Raw genomic sequence first — 15,478 nt, 5'->3', positions numbered from 1 at the left:
ATTGATAGATGAATCTTTTTATTAAATTTGTATTTAAAAAAATAATTTCCTCCCATTTCTGGAAGTAAAGAAATCTATTTTACTTAGCTTATCCATAGAAGTTGGACATACAGCTCATGCAGCAGCGAGTGTTACAAGTGCTAACCTTGGAGCAGCACTCTTGATGAGTTTTCAGGCCCTGTGTAATCTTCCATGCTAGATCATCCAGTTGCAAGGATACCTGTTGGTTAGTCAGTTCTTTGTCTTACAGCTCTGGAAGAGCATTTTTTGAACTCCCATCACAGCACCTTTCACGGGAGGCATGCGACACACATGTTGTGTTAAAGCAGGGTTTCGCTGCTAGCCAAGTCTGTGGCTACCTGCTGCCTTTACTGCAAGTGTCCTGTTTCCTTAAGGCTTCCAAAAGAACTTCATCAGGAATTTCTTCCATGGCATAATTCAGACTATCATTTGCAGCTTCAGCTAGTTCCACATCTTCAGTAGCTTCTAGGAAATGGGCATCATTGCTTGCATTGTCCCACTCGCTGTCTGACAACAGGAAGTCTTGAGACAAGTTTTTTTCTAGAGATACTGAGCTTTTTGACAAGTCTGCCGCATTAGAATGTGGTTTTACTTTTTCTCCTGTGTTCCCCATTTCATCCATTACTGGGTCCTCTTCCTTTTAGAAACAAGAATACTATTTATTCCACATGAAAATGGTCTTCATACCTTTAACTCCTGATCTGAAAGTTTGAAACTCGTACTGTTGCATATAACGGATACTATAGAAAGATGGCCAACAGGACAGTTAAATTATAGCCATGTTAACCTGTGGAAGCCCATTTTAATAGGAATACAAATTTGCTGTTTTTCTAGCAAACTACAAGTAGTCTATTGTATACAGCTTCTTAAAATAATACAAGGTCAAAACTAATTTTAGTGTCTGTTTAAAGATACTGTCAGGATCTGAAAATGCATTTCGCTTACACTGTCTATGAAATAACACTAATAGCTATTGATGAACTGCTTAAGTAGAGCTTAATGTGCCATTCTGCAGTATGAAATTCAGAAGTGTAAAGTGTAAATTTGAAAGCTGCAAAGAGGCCAATGTGCCATTCTGCAGTATGAAATTCAGAAGTGTAAAGTGTAAATTTGAAAGCTGCAAAGAGGCCAACTCTTATTGCCTACTCAGTGGAAAAACTATTATGTTCAGGGCTTGAAATCTACGTGCAGTATCAGGTCAGTTTAAATATTCTACCCATGTGGGTAAACATAACTGCTTTAATACACTGAATTAATGAAATTAATGAAGTGGGAGTTAAGTGAACTTCAAATTTGATGGTCACTGACTTAAATTTGACTTGTGACTCAAGTGCTCCAGGAGCACCTCTATTTTAGCTGGCCCAGCATGAAGTCAAACATGCACAGCAGAGCTTAACTTGGGCAGTTTTTTCCGTTCTGCGCCTGCAGTGGTCTTGTGGTTTATGCACTGGGAACTGCTGCTCAGACCAAAACAGAAGGAAATCTTTAGTCCCAGGTGAAGTTAGGCTATTGCAGTAGCTTTGCTTTATCTGTGCTGACAGTTTTTGTGCTAGATCTGCTACTGGAGAACTTAAAAATGAATATATGGAACTACCACACCAGCACAGCTGCTCTGGGGAGCTGTTCTGTACCAGTGTAAGTACTGCATGGAGCTCAACAGACTGTGTTAGTGGGTATTTTCTGTGGCTTCCAGAGACAGCTTTACTCACAAGAATTTCAGCATACCAACAGGACAAAAACATACCTCTTTGAAAAGAAAAGGGAGACATATCCAAGGTGGTAATGGAAAACCTAAATCAAATATATGGCATTAATTAAAATTAACATTCCAAAAAGTATTAAAGTTTAATTGCTTTGAAATCACAGAATACATACTTTGTGACTTGAAGTTTTTTTCTCTGCAGACTGGATCATGACACTTTTGATACCAGACCTCTTTCTTTAGATCTACCAGAATCCTAAGAATGAAATAATTTTAGTTTTTAGTAACAGTACATAAATGAAGTGAATGCATACAGTAGGAAACTCTGACACTAAATGAACAGGTTTTGTCTGTCCCCATCTCTGGCTACTGCTTTCATACTCTGACGTGCTTATTACGTAGTGGTTTTGTACAGTCTGTTACTTTGTTCAATAAACAAGCCGGATAAAATCCCTTGTCTCAGCTTTTTCAGCTGTGCTTTAGAAACACCAAGCTTCAAGCAACTTGCTTGAGAAACACCAAGTTCCTCTCAGATAATGGCCAGGGGGTTGTTGTGGGTTTTTTTTAATACCTATGTTTCTCATAAATACATTCCTTATCTTTCAGTTATTTTAAATGTTAAGTAGAATTATTTTTAAGTTAAAATATTTCTACTAATGATATACTGCAATTCTAATGTCATCTTAAAAAACTTGACTTTTCACCAATGATTTTGCTAAAACTGTAAGAAGTCCAAGTCCTTGCAGAGCCATGAGCAAAACTCATCTTGACTGACGCGGTGGCAGGAATTACCTTTGTCATTTTCATAACATAAGAATGTAGTTTAAGATGCACTGTAAATGAATTTAAAAGGGGTCTGGTTATTTTATTACTGATTGTTCAGCTTCCTAGCTAAGAAGCATCAAAGCATAGTACCACTTAATGGCTTTAACATACTCTGACTTTTATGTTAGTGTTTTCCGGCACGTATTTTAAATAGCATGAAGATTACTTCACAGATATATTAGAAATACAAGTTCAGCTATCACAAAGTTAATTTGGCAGGGTGTGTGTGATGTTTTTTTTAAAAAAGAGAAAAGGAAGAAAAAAAAGCATTGTATCCCCACAGAGCAAGAGAGCAGAAATTGTAACAGGTGCTGATTCTATCCATAAGAGGTTTTCAGCATTTTTATAGAATAATAGTTGAGCAGGAAAATAAAGCAAGCTGTTTCAAAGTGAACAGTGAATAGTTAAAGAACATACATTATGTTGTTACTTTTGTGAGCTCTTCCAATATTTTCACACCAGCGGTAACCAGAAATATCATATACAAGTATTTCTTCCAGAGAGAAATAATTCCACCGTCGTATCCCTTGGGGAGGGAAAAAAAAAACTTTAAAAATACTGCTGTGGAATACTCATTTGTAAATAGTAAAGTGGTCTTTACCTCCTTGCACTCCATCTTTATTAACCAAAGAACGAACAAAACAATCAATTTCTGGATATGGTGAATCCTGATATCCTTCCATGGAATCTGTTAAAACAAAGACCAGAGATACATACCGTTAATGGTTTTGTCACTGTAATATGTAATTGTTACACATTACAGAGACCACAGACAAAAAATGTACATGAATGACACCAAATCCTTAAACAAAACCAGGGGTAAATCTGGTGTTAATTTCCTGTAGATCTTTAAACTGCACACACCCCCCCCCCACAAAGGTACAGAGAGAACTGGGACAAAGCATGATGGCTATGGGAGCAGGAGATGAGGGTAAGTGGCAATCAAGCACTGCAGAGCATCCTTCAGTACAGCTGTACTCTGCCTCCTGCAGAAAGCTAGCTGAAGAAAAGTTCTCCTAGAGGTTATCGAGGTGTGTAAGCCATAGTACATCTAATTTAAGAGTACTTTTTTTTTTTCCCCATACAGTAGAAAAGTTTTGAGGTACCTCTACTGCTTCTGGTAGTTCTACTGTTTAAAAAAGCAGACATTTTTCTCTCCTCCTCTGAAAAGCCAGATGACAGAATTTTTGTGTCATCCCTCACTCTGAAGAGAGAATACAAAGGAAAACGCATGATTCTTACAGCATAACACAGCATGCTGTAACATAACATGGACCTTAACAACCGGCTCTGGGTGCTCGGCTTGAGCAGCGGGGTTGGACCAGGCAAACTCCAGCTGTCCCTGCCAGCCTCCACCAGTCTGATTCTGTATGCTACTTTTCACTATCCCTGTAGCACGTTTTCGTCTCATTTTGACGTTTTCCTCTGACTCATGACAGCAGAGGGCGAGGTTTCCTCCTCCTGAACAACAAAATTTGGTTTCTGGCAAAAACCCCAGGATCCAGCCATTTAAAGACTGTTGGTCTACTGTACTACTCTTACAACAGTATTTGCTCTAGATGTAAGATTTATGTGTATATACTCTTTAAAGTTTTCAATTTATTTTTTCCTCTCTCTCTGTAATGAACTACTTTTCCTTGTGTTACTAGCTGGAAGCCAGATGATCACATAGCAGAACTTCTCATCCATATTTACGACAGACTCATCTGATACCTATGATCAGAATACACCACATGATTTATGCTACAGGGTTACTGCCATCAGATCAGGATAATGAACATGTCAGGATATAGAAATTCATGTCACAACAAATGCATGTTTTTAATAAAAATATTACGCATAATGTCATACAGATGGATGTACCATTTTAACCTCTTCTCTGTGGCAGTAATGATTAGGATTATCTTAAGATACAGTTGGTGCAGGGCAAGATATTGCAGAGGCTTAGATTAGATACAAAAGAAAACTTAAAGATTATCATGAGTACCAGTATCCAGGCTAAGGAGGTATCTCTACCAAATGGGAAATCTGGTATGCAAGTAAACATGTACAAAAATTCTTTTCATTTTTTTATCATACTTCGGAAAATATTTAGACTCTTTGTATTTAATTGACTGGAAATCTGTAATTTTTCCTTTCAGAACTATACAGAATCCGAACAAACTTAATAATGGTTACATGTCAGCATTTTGAGTGTTTATAGAGAAGTGAGGCACAACTCGGAAGCTGTACCACACGTTCTGTGTTCTGTAAACGTTTGAAGGTGTGGGGCGGAAAAAAAAGGAGTCCCAAGAATTTTTTTTCTTCACAAATAAGGAATTCTACTGGAAACGCCTATGTTATATTGTAACACTGTTAATGAAATAACTGCCCATTGATAGTAGTTATTTGTAACAACTGCAGGACAAAAATCACTAAAATATGTATTTAAAAATATTTTGAATTCCACTGGAATTAAAACAGTTACCTAATGTTGCAGATCAAAGAGGAAAGAAAATACGCTTCTTCCAAGGAAACATTCTCTTCACAGTTAGGGACAAACTTATTATCCTCTGCTATCTTCAGAATCACATTTTTTCCTGCTTTTGATGATTTATACATCCGGAAATTTCTATTCTTTGTATAAACTCCTACAGGAAAACAAATATTTCTTAACATAACAATGCTGGCTAGGATTTAAGATACTTAGTACTTGTAAATTAAACAGTTTTCCTTAGACCCAGCTCAGGGTCTAAGGAATGGACAAAAACTCTTACTGACTTCAGCTCACCTCTCACAGAAGAAATGCAACAAAGCAAGATCATGCACACATGTCATTTTTATGTTATTGAAGAATTTAAGAAACACTCAACACCTCTACATTTTTATATTTTTGATGTTACCATTGCTAGAAGTTTCCTTCAATATAAAAAACCTGGTGCTTTCACAGTAACTTTGTGAAATACAGCTGAGCATAAAAAGCTACACAATTATTTTCAACAAGCAAGTACTTCATACTCATCAAACTTCCTGGGTTTGGCGTACCAGACACCACTGTGAAGCATGTATCAGGAAAATTTAATCCCAAGCTCAAAAACAAACAACAAAAAAATGGAACAGGTATTGTAAACATTGCCTAATCTGTCTACGAATGTATTCAGGAGGTGCATGCATTATTTATGGATTTCATGAAGATAAAGTAATTAAAAGATCTCATACAAGAAGAATGTCACATCCCTTTCTATCACTGCAGCCTTGTGATGTAACTCAGTATTCCAGCTATTTCGATTTTAGCCTTCCAGTTTTGAGGTAATGTGTGTAACACAAATATTGAGGATGGGTAATTTTGGGGGACTAATATCAAATCCTTAAAAGGCGAAGTGACATAGTAAACCATTTGTTTTTCTTTTCATTTCCATTCACGAATATGCTTGAAGGGATTTTGAACAGTAGCTGCACAGTAATCCTCTGAATCAGTATGGAGAAGCCTACTAGAGGGCCAACTTCGGGATTACGTTTCAACAAATCAGATACACTGAAGAGGCCAACAATAAACATGATCCTGAATTCCGTAAGAAGAATTTTAAGGAGTGGGGGTTTTTCAGAGATGTCTGAGAATAAACATGGTAAACAGTCTTCAAGGGCATAACAGACTGCTGTACAAAAGCATGCCAAGCTATTTTCATTTCACTGAGACAGGGCAAAAAAGCAGAGAAACCAGATTCGGGGATGGAGAAGGGTGAAACTCTCAAACTTTAGTTTGACTATGGGTGTTATGCTCCTTGAGATTTTAAACATTTTAATACCATGAATAGGCTAAGCACAACTGGGGCATGAAGTGCCCAACCCAAAATTTCTATTATTCTGTCATTAAAACCTAACAACCACCATTCCAAACAAGGGAAGAAGGCTCGATTCATACACGTAGAACAATACAGAAGGCCATGCCTGTAAGACATGTTCCATAATTAAGCAACTTCTAATTCAACTGAAATGCCAAATATGCAATATATACTATTCTCTCTTAATACAAATAGGAGCACTAAGTCCTTAGGAGCAAAATTAATTAAAGAGTCTTGTGTGGCAAGAGCTTCTTCAAACTTTGGAACAAAATAATTAAATGTAGTAATATAAGAAGTTCTGTGGACCAAGAATCTGAGGCTCCTTTAAAAGACAGCATTTATGATGACAGTTTCAGCACATATTGTGTTTGGTTTAAATTCTGACTGTAGGGACAACAATAAGAACACTTGTCCTTCTTGTCTGTAATCAAAGATTAAGGAACATCTAATTTCTTAACCTTTGATGCAACCCAAAGAGGTTTAAAAGCACTTCTTGTATTTACCTAGATCCACAAAAAGTTGCTTGTCTCCTTCTTTATCATTTACTATTAGAAAGGAAAATTGTGAATTTTCTGCCTGGTGTGATGTTTCTGCATCCTTTGTTTTGTAAGCAACGGCTGGCCAGCCTTTGGAAGCATCTTTGATGGCTGTGAGGTTTGCAGGAGAACCGTCTAATCCAACTGCTTCTGCAGAACACTGGAAAACATGTCCTGCTCCTTCTTCTGGAATCACAGCAGCAGCTTTACTCTCCATTAACCTTATGGCAGGCTGCAAAATGGTTCTCACAAAGTTACCTTAAAAACAAACAAACAAACAAACAAAACCCCAAAAGCAGGTAACATCATTTATGAGTTGAGAAAGAACGTATTTCCTGTGCAAACATTTTTCAAAAGAGCCAAGATGGAAGTGGTTGGAGTTTGGGGGAGAGGGTTCCCTTCCTGAATTTTTTTAAAAAATCTTTTGGACCAGTCCAGTGCACAAATGGTTCTGGCTAGTAAATAAGAAACCCATGCTTGGCAAGAATTTTTACTAAAACATCTTTAAAATAAACAATTGTGTGTATATTAATTGTATCATGCCACAGTCTTCCCCTTTGCGATTTTACTACAGAGAACAGAGAGACTGGAGAAGCGAGTTGGCTTGGCAATTACCTCTTTAGAAATAAAGCCAACATAATGTAAGTGCATAGGCTGTCGCTACAAATTCCCAAACTGAATTCAAGGCCCCAGATAAAGGTGCAAAAATGAAATAAATATCTTTTGTATCTTTCAAAAGAATTTCACCTACCCATCACACCTGCACCATTGCAGTTATTAAAGCCTCTGACAGACAAGGTCTCCAGCTGCTCCCATGCTTGGAGCACAAATGATCTTGACTTAATGATTAACAGAAGGAAGACTTTTGCACTGAAATTTCTGTGAACTTGAATTTTCCACTAGAATGTCAGAAACTTACTGAACGAGTTGTTTGGGTCTTCATGCTAGCTTAGCCCGAACATTTCTGCATATGAACTAGACTGTTAGTAGTAAGACTTATTCCAACTTTTAATGTAGGACCACTTTGTTAACGACAGTGATATGAAAAAAATTAGTCAATGTCCTTTATGAAATGTAGTTTGATTTAATATTTCAAGTACCAATTACTGAAACTCTTAAACTCACGAATAAAGAATTCATGTAGCTTTGCTATTACACACTCTATTTTTTTTAATCCAATCACAGGTAGTTTTTAATTATTTAGCTGAATATTTTTATAGTACTTAATGACATGCATGCAATGACATTAACAAGCTCAGATTTAGGATTCTGAAGAGCTTGTGATTGTCCCTCTCACTACTGCTTTCCCTAATTTCACTTTCAGAATGATTAAAAAGGTTTACTTGCAGCTTCACGGTATATTAACTGATGTAAGAGTTTGACCAGGGCCTACTCAAACAACAAATTACTTTTACAAAAGTATTTTGGAATGATTTTTCAAACCCCCAGTATTGTAATCCAACTCTTATTGTACTCCAGGCTCTGGTAGATGGTAACCACAGACAGACAAATAAATGTAAACCATGCCCAAATTACTTGCAGGGAGAAAGAAGATAATAAATACAGATGTGAAAGAAAAACTATGAAGTGGAAGGAATGCTGGCAAGGAGGATTCTGCAGTTTTTGGTTGAAGCTTCAATGGGGAATCTGAAAGAATATGAAATATGGGTCCTCCTATGCTACATATCAGCAGAATGACTCAGTGTATCAAGTATTAATATCACCATCCTCATAATTCATTACAGGACTTGTAAGGCACACAAATAATTCCTAGTCATAGACTGCGTTTTAACCCTGTGTGTTCAAATACGCACACAGAATTTCTTAGGTTTATACCAACAGTTACTTGGATCTTCAGTTCGTGGAGAAAATGTGCTTATTTCAGAAATTATATTTACTTCATTACCATTAAAGTTAAAGTATCTTTGAAAGTCCTGGTTGACCACTTCATTTTTGTGTGTGTGTAATTAAGTAACAATCACTCTGGTGTCAGAATAGCAAGGGTTTTGTCAGTGAAAGATTATTTTGGGAGTTAGTCTTTTATCATTCACACACACCATTGTTTTCTCTCTTCCCATTTCTTCTAACTGGTCAGATGTGGTTACCAAACCCTGCATTTCATGTTGTTGATCCTTGACTGTATTTTTGTATTTTTATGTTTGGGATTTTGTCGACTGTGTAGACGAATGTAAATTCATTATCTCCACAGCTTTCCTGTGGACCTACATGATCTCCCGTGCTTTCTCATACGAGCTATGAATTCAGTCCCTGTATCTTAATTCTAACAAGTAACTAATTACAATTATTATATACTAAATGTTTTTAATCATATTTAATTTTAAGCCTATGCACTTTGTGCATGACTCCTGACATAAAATGCTTATGAAACAATATCATCCAAGATGTGATAGTTCATATTCTAGCTTATCCCACATAAACACCACTAACTCATCATAAAGTAATGTTTATTAGACAGACCACCACAATGATGAATTTGAAAAGGAAGAAAACACTTGAATGTGTCTGAAAAATATATTAACGCTTTTAAGTTTAATATTAGACAAAATCCTTCTGTTATCTCCAAGAATATATTTCATATAGATTCTGTGAAATTACTTTATGAAGTTATCTGCTTTTTCTGTTATTTACTACAGCAGAGTATTTTGCACGAAGTACAAAGCTAATATGCTTTAAGCCAGGTTTGTCAAGCAGGCTAAAATTGCTGTTATATGAAATTATTTATCATCCATGTATTACTTAAGAGTTTTATAGTGGCAGAGGAGTTAAAGACCATACTTTTGAACTAAAAATTGCAGTAATCCCACTTAAGTCTTTGCGGTTTATATCTGTTACCACAGTGTCACATAAGAAATAACTGCTCTGTGTCGCACTTGGGGCTGGCAGCCAATATTTTAAGCATTTGCTTATAACTGACAATCTGCTTAGCTTGCTGTGTCAGCTACTCGTCAAAAGGTTTAGAGACACAGATTCCACTGCTCCTAAGAATAAGAAATAGGTTTTTTAATGTTAAAAAAAGCTGAAATAAAAATAGGTTCAGAGAAATCCTATGGCCTCCGTGTTGGAGTAAGGATCTGAACTTTGGCCTGAAGTGATGCTTAGGCCACGGACCACGTGCATACATTAAAAATATTTTTGGGAAAAAAAAATTGTACATGATGCAGGCCTACAAGATCTAGCCTCTCCCTACAGTTTGCTTTCCTCCTCCAGCTGTTCATGCTGACAAGACCTTTCATAGATGATTCCTCAGAGCAACACAAAACATGTGTCAGCCCTACACAACTTTGATCCAACAGTACAGGTGTTATCCCCATGAAATAACTAGATAATTCAAAAATAAGATTTTCTCTAATGCTGTACTGGGATAGAAAGAAGCCCAGCACTGTCTCATTAATTACTAAAAGCAAAGAGACCATCCTCCCTGTGTTCTCTACAACCCCCCTGCTAGGACATACACAGTGCACAGTAAGAAGCTACTTAAAAAACACAGGAGGTATAATAAAAGAAGAAATACAGTATAAGCTTTACTCAAGATTGGAATGAGGGAAGGTGCAGAGCTAGAAAAAGAGGCAAGGGTGAGAAAGAAAAAGAGGCAAGGCTGAGAAAGAAAAAGGAAGAGCGGGCATGAAGACAGTCGGATTGTGACTGAGCAGGCAGCAGAATAAAAGCAGGAACCTAAGTGGGACCAAAATTATGAACCCAACATCCTCAACTCTGCCTATTCTACTGCCAGTGGAAACCCAGTAAAAGCACATAATTTCTTTCTCTCTGATATATGTAATTCTGCTGCTGTTGTCACAGTTCCTCCTGAACACAAATGGGAGAGCTAAATGTCACAAATCTAAACTTCATCCCTTCTAATAACCCATTAAATTATTACTGTGGTACTCTCTAACAGCATTTCTGCTTACTCCCCCTATTTGTCTGTTTGAAACAAAACGAATAAGGAACAAAAGTTACAAAATCAAACATTCAAATATTAAGAAATTACAAAACAAAGGCTGCAGGTGCAATGTTAAATAACCCAAACTTCTGCATTTGTAGGTTTGATACAGATTTTAATTCCACCACTGGGCAAGCTCTTCCATCAGTTCCTGCTTCACTCGGACAAACCTCAGCTGATATTCTGTCATGCCCTCATTGTTCAATGCATGTCTATAAGCATGCGTTTACTGCACGCCATAGAGAATGTATATATAAGAAGAAGAAATTATGAATTTCAACATTATCTCTTATTAATGCTCACCACTAGCACCCCAGTGCTTCATAAATAGTATTTTAAAAGTAAGTATGTTCAAGATACTTCCGTGAAGTGAGGAAGTATTATTCCACTTATTTTAAAAATGGAGTCAAGACAACCCTGAACTGGCAATTCTTTGTGTTGGAGTTGCCATATCCCATGAAATACCAACTTATATCAACAACTAAAACTGCTTTCAGCTTTCTCTTAATCATGTTTACAGAGAGGTGGCTTGAAACCATCTCTGTCCTGCCTTTCTGACTCTGTGCTGAGCACAAACCAACTGTATTTAGAGCCATTAATCTTAGCTTCAACTGTTAAGACTGACATTAACCTGAAATTAGGAGTCATAGTCATACTGTAGAACAGTTTTCAAGCCAAAAGCCAGTCTTGCCAGTAATTTTGTAAATAAAACATACAGGCACAAAAAAAGTTACATTTTTGAAAACACAAATGCTAATTATAGAAAAAGGAAGTAGAAGATGTGCTGAGCAATAATGAGGCTTAATGAAGTAGAAATAGGTAGTAATTTGTGCTGAAAATATATATTTGTTTCCACATAAAAGTCCATTAAAATAAATATTCAAATGTGAGATGGCACTGTACGAAGTCAAAGCCTCACATTTTATTTCTAGATGTAAGAGAAAATAACACACTTACCAACATGAATATTATCCTTAAATACAGTCTTTTGGGGTAGAAATATTAAGTGTCGACTAAATTTTTCATCCGTACTGGAATCTAAATTCAAGACGTCTTTGGCTGAACAATTTACATCATAAAGTTCTTCTAATTTTTGGCTGACAAGCTGAAATTATAAACATTAATTAGGCTATTTTCCCTAGCATTTTTAATAGTGGTATCTACAAAGCCTAACACAAATGCAGATTGTACATATTTTTTCAAGTTTTTTCCCCCCTCATTTTAAGCATACAATTAATTTAATTCAAACTAATTCATAACAAAATTTTAACCAAATTTGACATCATAGACTGTATTTCCTGACATAAGCAAGTCACTGAATATACTAACAGTGATAAGCTGAGCAGATTTTCAGGTCAAAGTCCAATTTAGTGGCTTTATCTTCTGGTTTTTTCCACCACAAAGCAGTTCACGCCCACAGTGACAATGTTTGTAATACAGGCTTACCTAGAATGAGGTAAGATAGAGGCTATCATGATATAAAGGGTTGGTATGCTAATTCACTGTTATATATAAAGGGTTGGTATGCTAATTCACTGTTATGATTTAGCTAATTCATTGCTATGACTCAATGAACATTAACTAAGCAGAAAACAGATGTCTGGCTCTAAAATAGCTCTAAAAACCTCCTAAAAGCTAAGCTTGTGATTACTCACGTTTGGACTGGGACTCAGAACCTAAGGGTCTGGAACCTTTGGATTTTAGCATCTCAGATCCCCTACACAGCAAATCCAAAGTTCTCTTCTTTACCTGAGGTATCTCTAGATTTCAGAATTGATCTGCAATGGAGTAAACCCCTCTGGATTCTGTATCAATGAAGGGTTCTTTACAAAGGAAAGACCTCAATCATCTTTTTTTCTTTCCTTTCTACCTAGGGACATGTGTCAGAAGTCTCACAAATAAATGGCCAATCACAAAGAGATTTTATTGGTACAGAAGATATTCTTCTAAAAACCTGCCTTACTTTCCACCTCTGTTATATTGAATTTGCAGTGGAGCTCATTTTCCAACCAGATTTGCACTAAAATGGAAATTTGCACTATTTAATAAAATTGATAATTAGCAAAGATATTTAGCTTTAGGTACCAAATTGCTAAGTGCAACATCACCTGATGTTCTCTACATCATCATTTAACTCAACTATAATGAACTGCCATCTGAAGACACGAAAATTAGGAGGGATTCATCTAAGTCTTGCTATATGACTGCACCAGCTGGGAAAGGAACTGAACTGAGGAATATCTGAATGGAACTTTTATTGATTCTGCTCTGAAGAATACCTAAACATTCCTTCAGTTTACAGCTTTGAAGTGGCAGAGCACATAAAACAACCTGCAAAAGGAAACTTATCATATCAGTAAACCCACAGTGAATACAAGCATTCCAACAACCATCCTTCTCTACTTTTTTCTTTCACTTAAAGAGAACTTTGCTTTAATTAAAACACTATTTTTTACTTCAATAAAAATAACCACTAGCTCTACAATTATTTTTTAATTTTACTACATAAATAATATGATAATATGAATTTCAAGATTATTCAATAATATGAATAATCAAGATAAAGTGGTAAATACTTTGGTTTCATATTAAATCAACAACAAATTTGTATTAATCTACAACATGATATTGCTCCAGTTTACCTCTATTAACTTTGCAACCATATTCTTGCCATCAGCACCAGGATTTGCTGGTTTGTAGAACTCCAAATCAAAATAAAGTTTGCAAGCATCTTTTTCAGGAATTACTTCATAGCAATGCATAAGACTTGTTTTATAACCTTTGCTAAGGAAAAACAAAAACAAACCACAACCTTTCAAGATAAACATTATACATACTTATCAGCTGCAAACAAGGATCACACAAGTCCTAAATATTCTTTTATTTTCCAGTCAACCACCCATATGAAAAAAAGTAGCAGACCTATAACGCTTTGAAAAATTTGTAACTAACTTCAGCATCAAACATCAACGAAGATATTTGTCTGGCCTAGACTTTAGCTTTGTAAAATATTCTCCTCCCCATGCCCCCCAAGTCTGACATACTGTCATCAATTAAGGAATGATGGAAACTACAGTAAAAAACTCACTAAGTTATCATTCATATGTCTTAGGCACTAAAAAAGAGATTACATAGACTTTTTTCCAAATAGATTAAAAATCAATCTAATTTCCAAATTAAGAAAAAAAGTTAAGCTTACTTTTCATATAAAAATTGACTCTTAGATTTCTTTTACATCATAACCAAATGTTTTATAGTAAAACAAAAAATGGGGAAAAGAATTCAGCGCATGATCAAATTATCAATGTTTGAAACTACATCACGCAAATACAAACCCATAAATCGGTAACTAGACATTTATATTAATGCCCCTTTAAATTGATATACGACTAATCATAGCAGTATGTTTGTGTCATGTGTTGCTATGATCCCCTGAGGAAAGCTGACAGCAAAAGCAAAACCACTGCTATTAGATTTAAGTTCAGTAGATAGGGTCCTTAATTCACAGAAATAACGCCAGTCTGCAACTCAAAAGAAAGCTGAAACTCACTATAGAATAGATTGGTTTGTTCTTAAAAGATTTTCCCCATGGCCAAGGTCAAACCTCAGGCAATGTGTTACAGCTCTGTGCTAGTCAGGGCAGCAGGCAGCTACTGGGGATAGCTATTACGAGATAATAGTATATACAGTATACTAACTGTCTTATGGCAACATATAGGGTACCTTTTCAAATACTCACGTGTAATAAAACCAAAGCTCTTTATATGTTGTCACAAGGTAAAACCTCTGTCCACTTTGTGTGTTCTTTTCCAAGGCAAATACATGAACATCCTTTTTAAATAAAAACATTGAAGCTTTTTTATTCAAAGACCCAGTTAAAGTCTTCAGAAGTTCTTATTTGACATTAATTTCTTTGGTCAAAAGCTAGTAAATACTAGAAAACTGTAAGTAGATCACATATTCTTTTTCAAGCTAAGTAGCATCTGATCTTAAGAACCTCATATATCAATTCATATGTTAGAACTAGTACTCCTTAGAGCTACCTCCAGTGTAAAAAAAAACATATCTTGCAATCTGATAGACTTCACTGTCAACCAAGCTTTTAAGTGAAGTTCAACCTTGAAAGTACCTAAAGAGTAGAGACATTCACCTAACAACGAATTTACCTCTTTGCAGTTTTTTACATAATTGAAAGCTTCAGCCTGCCGACAAAATATTTTCCAAACAGGGGATGGCAGAAAGGGTTTGGACAGTTTTGGTCTATAAACTGGAGGAAGAGGGTTTCTTTCGTAGTGAGACGCTAGTTCTTCCACTTTCTTCAGTCTTCCCTCCCATTTTCTCTTCATTTGTCCTAAAGCAATTACAAATAGTCAAATCAGCACCAATTTCTGTTTATGACTTAATTCTAATATATTCTCTACTCATCACTGCTTTTGATTCCGGTTTTGTTGAGCATACTTTATTAACTGAGAGTAGCCAGTATTCCAAATCAACACCCAACCTTGTTATGATAGTAATTTTAACATTAAATATTTCCACACAGTTTTGGAAGTAAAACATCTTCATATTAGTACTATCAAAGATAAATACAACAGAATAGACACCATAAAGG

At 35.9% G+C, this 15,478-nt stretch overlaps 1 protein-coding gene across 1 annotated transcript; it reads right to left on the bottom strand.

Moving 5' to 3' along the window:
* Positions 1–355: 355 nt before the first annotated feature.
* On the bottom strand, positions 356–15,226 carry PRIMPOL (primase and DNA directed polymerase; the record flags this gene model as incomplete). The annotated part of the gene is made up of 12 exons (XM_081998901.1): positions 15,033–15,226; positions 14,606–14,697; positions 13,509–13,650; positions 11,824–11,971; positions 6,873–7,163; positions 5,016–5,178; positions 3,655–3,752; positions 3,150–3,236; positions 2,966–3,074; positions 1,897–1,979; positions 1,766–1,812; positions 356–658 (listed from the first exon to the last, which is right to left on the bottom strand). Exons 1-12 carry the CDS (start codon positions 15,210–15,212, stop codon positions 356–358), a joined length of 1,743 nt encoding a protein of 580 aa, XP_081855027.1. The 5' UTR covers positions 15,213–15,226.
* Positions 15,227–15,478: the final 252 nt, after the last annotated feature.

Source organism: Phaethon aethereus (genome assembly GCF_964289735.1).
Source record: "Phaethon aethereus genome assembly, chromosome: 4".
Lineage (NCBI taxonomy): Eukaryota > Metazoa > Chordata > Aves > Phaethontiformes > Phaethontidae > Phaethon > Phaethon aethereus.
The sequence above is the reverse complement of the archived record's forward strand: the minus strand, read 5'-3'. Positions and strand labels throughout refer to the sequence as shown.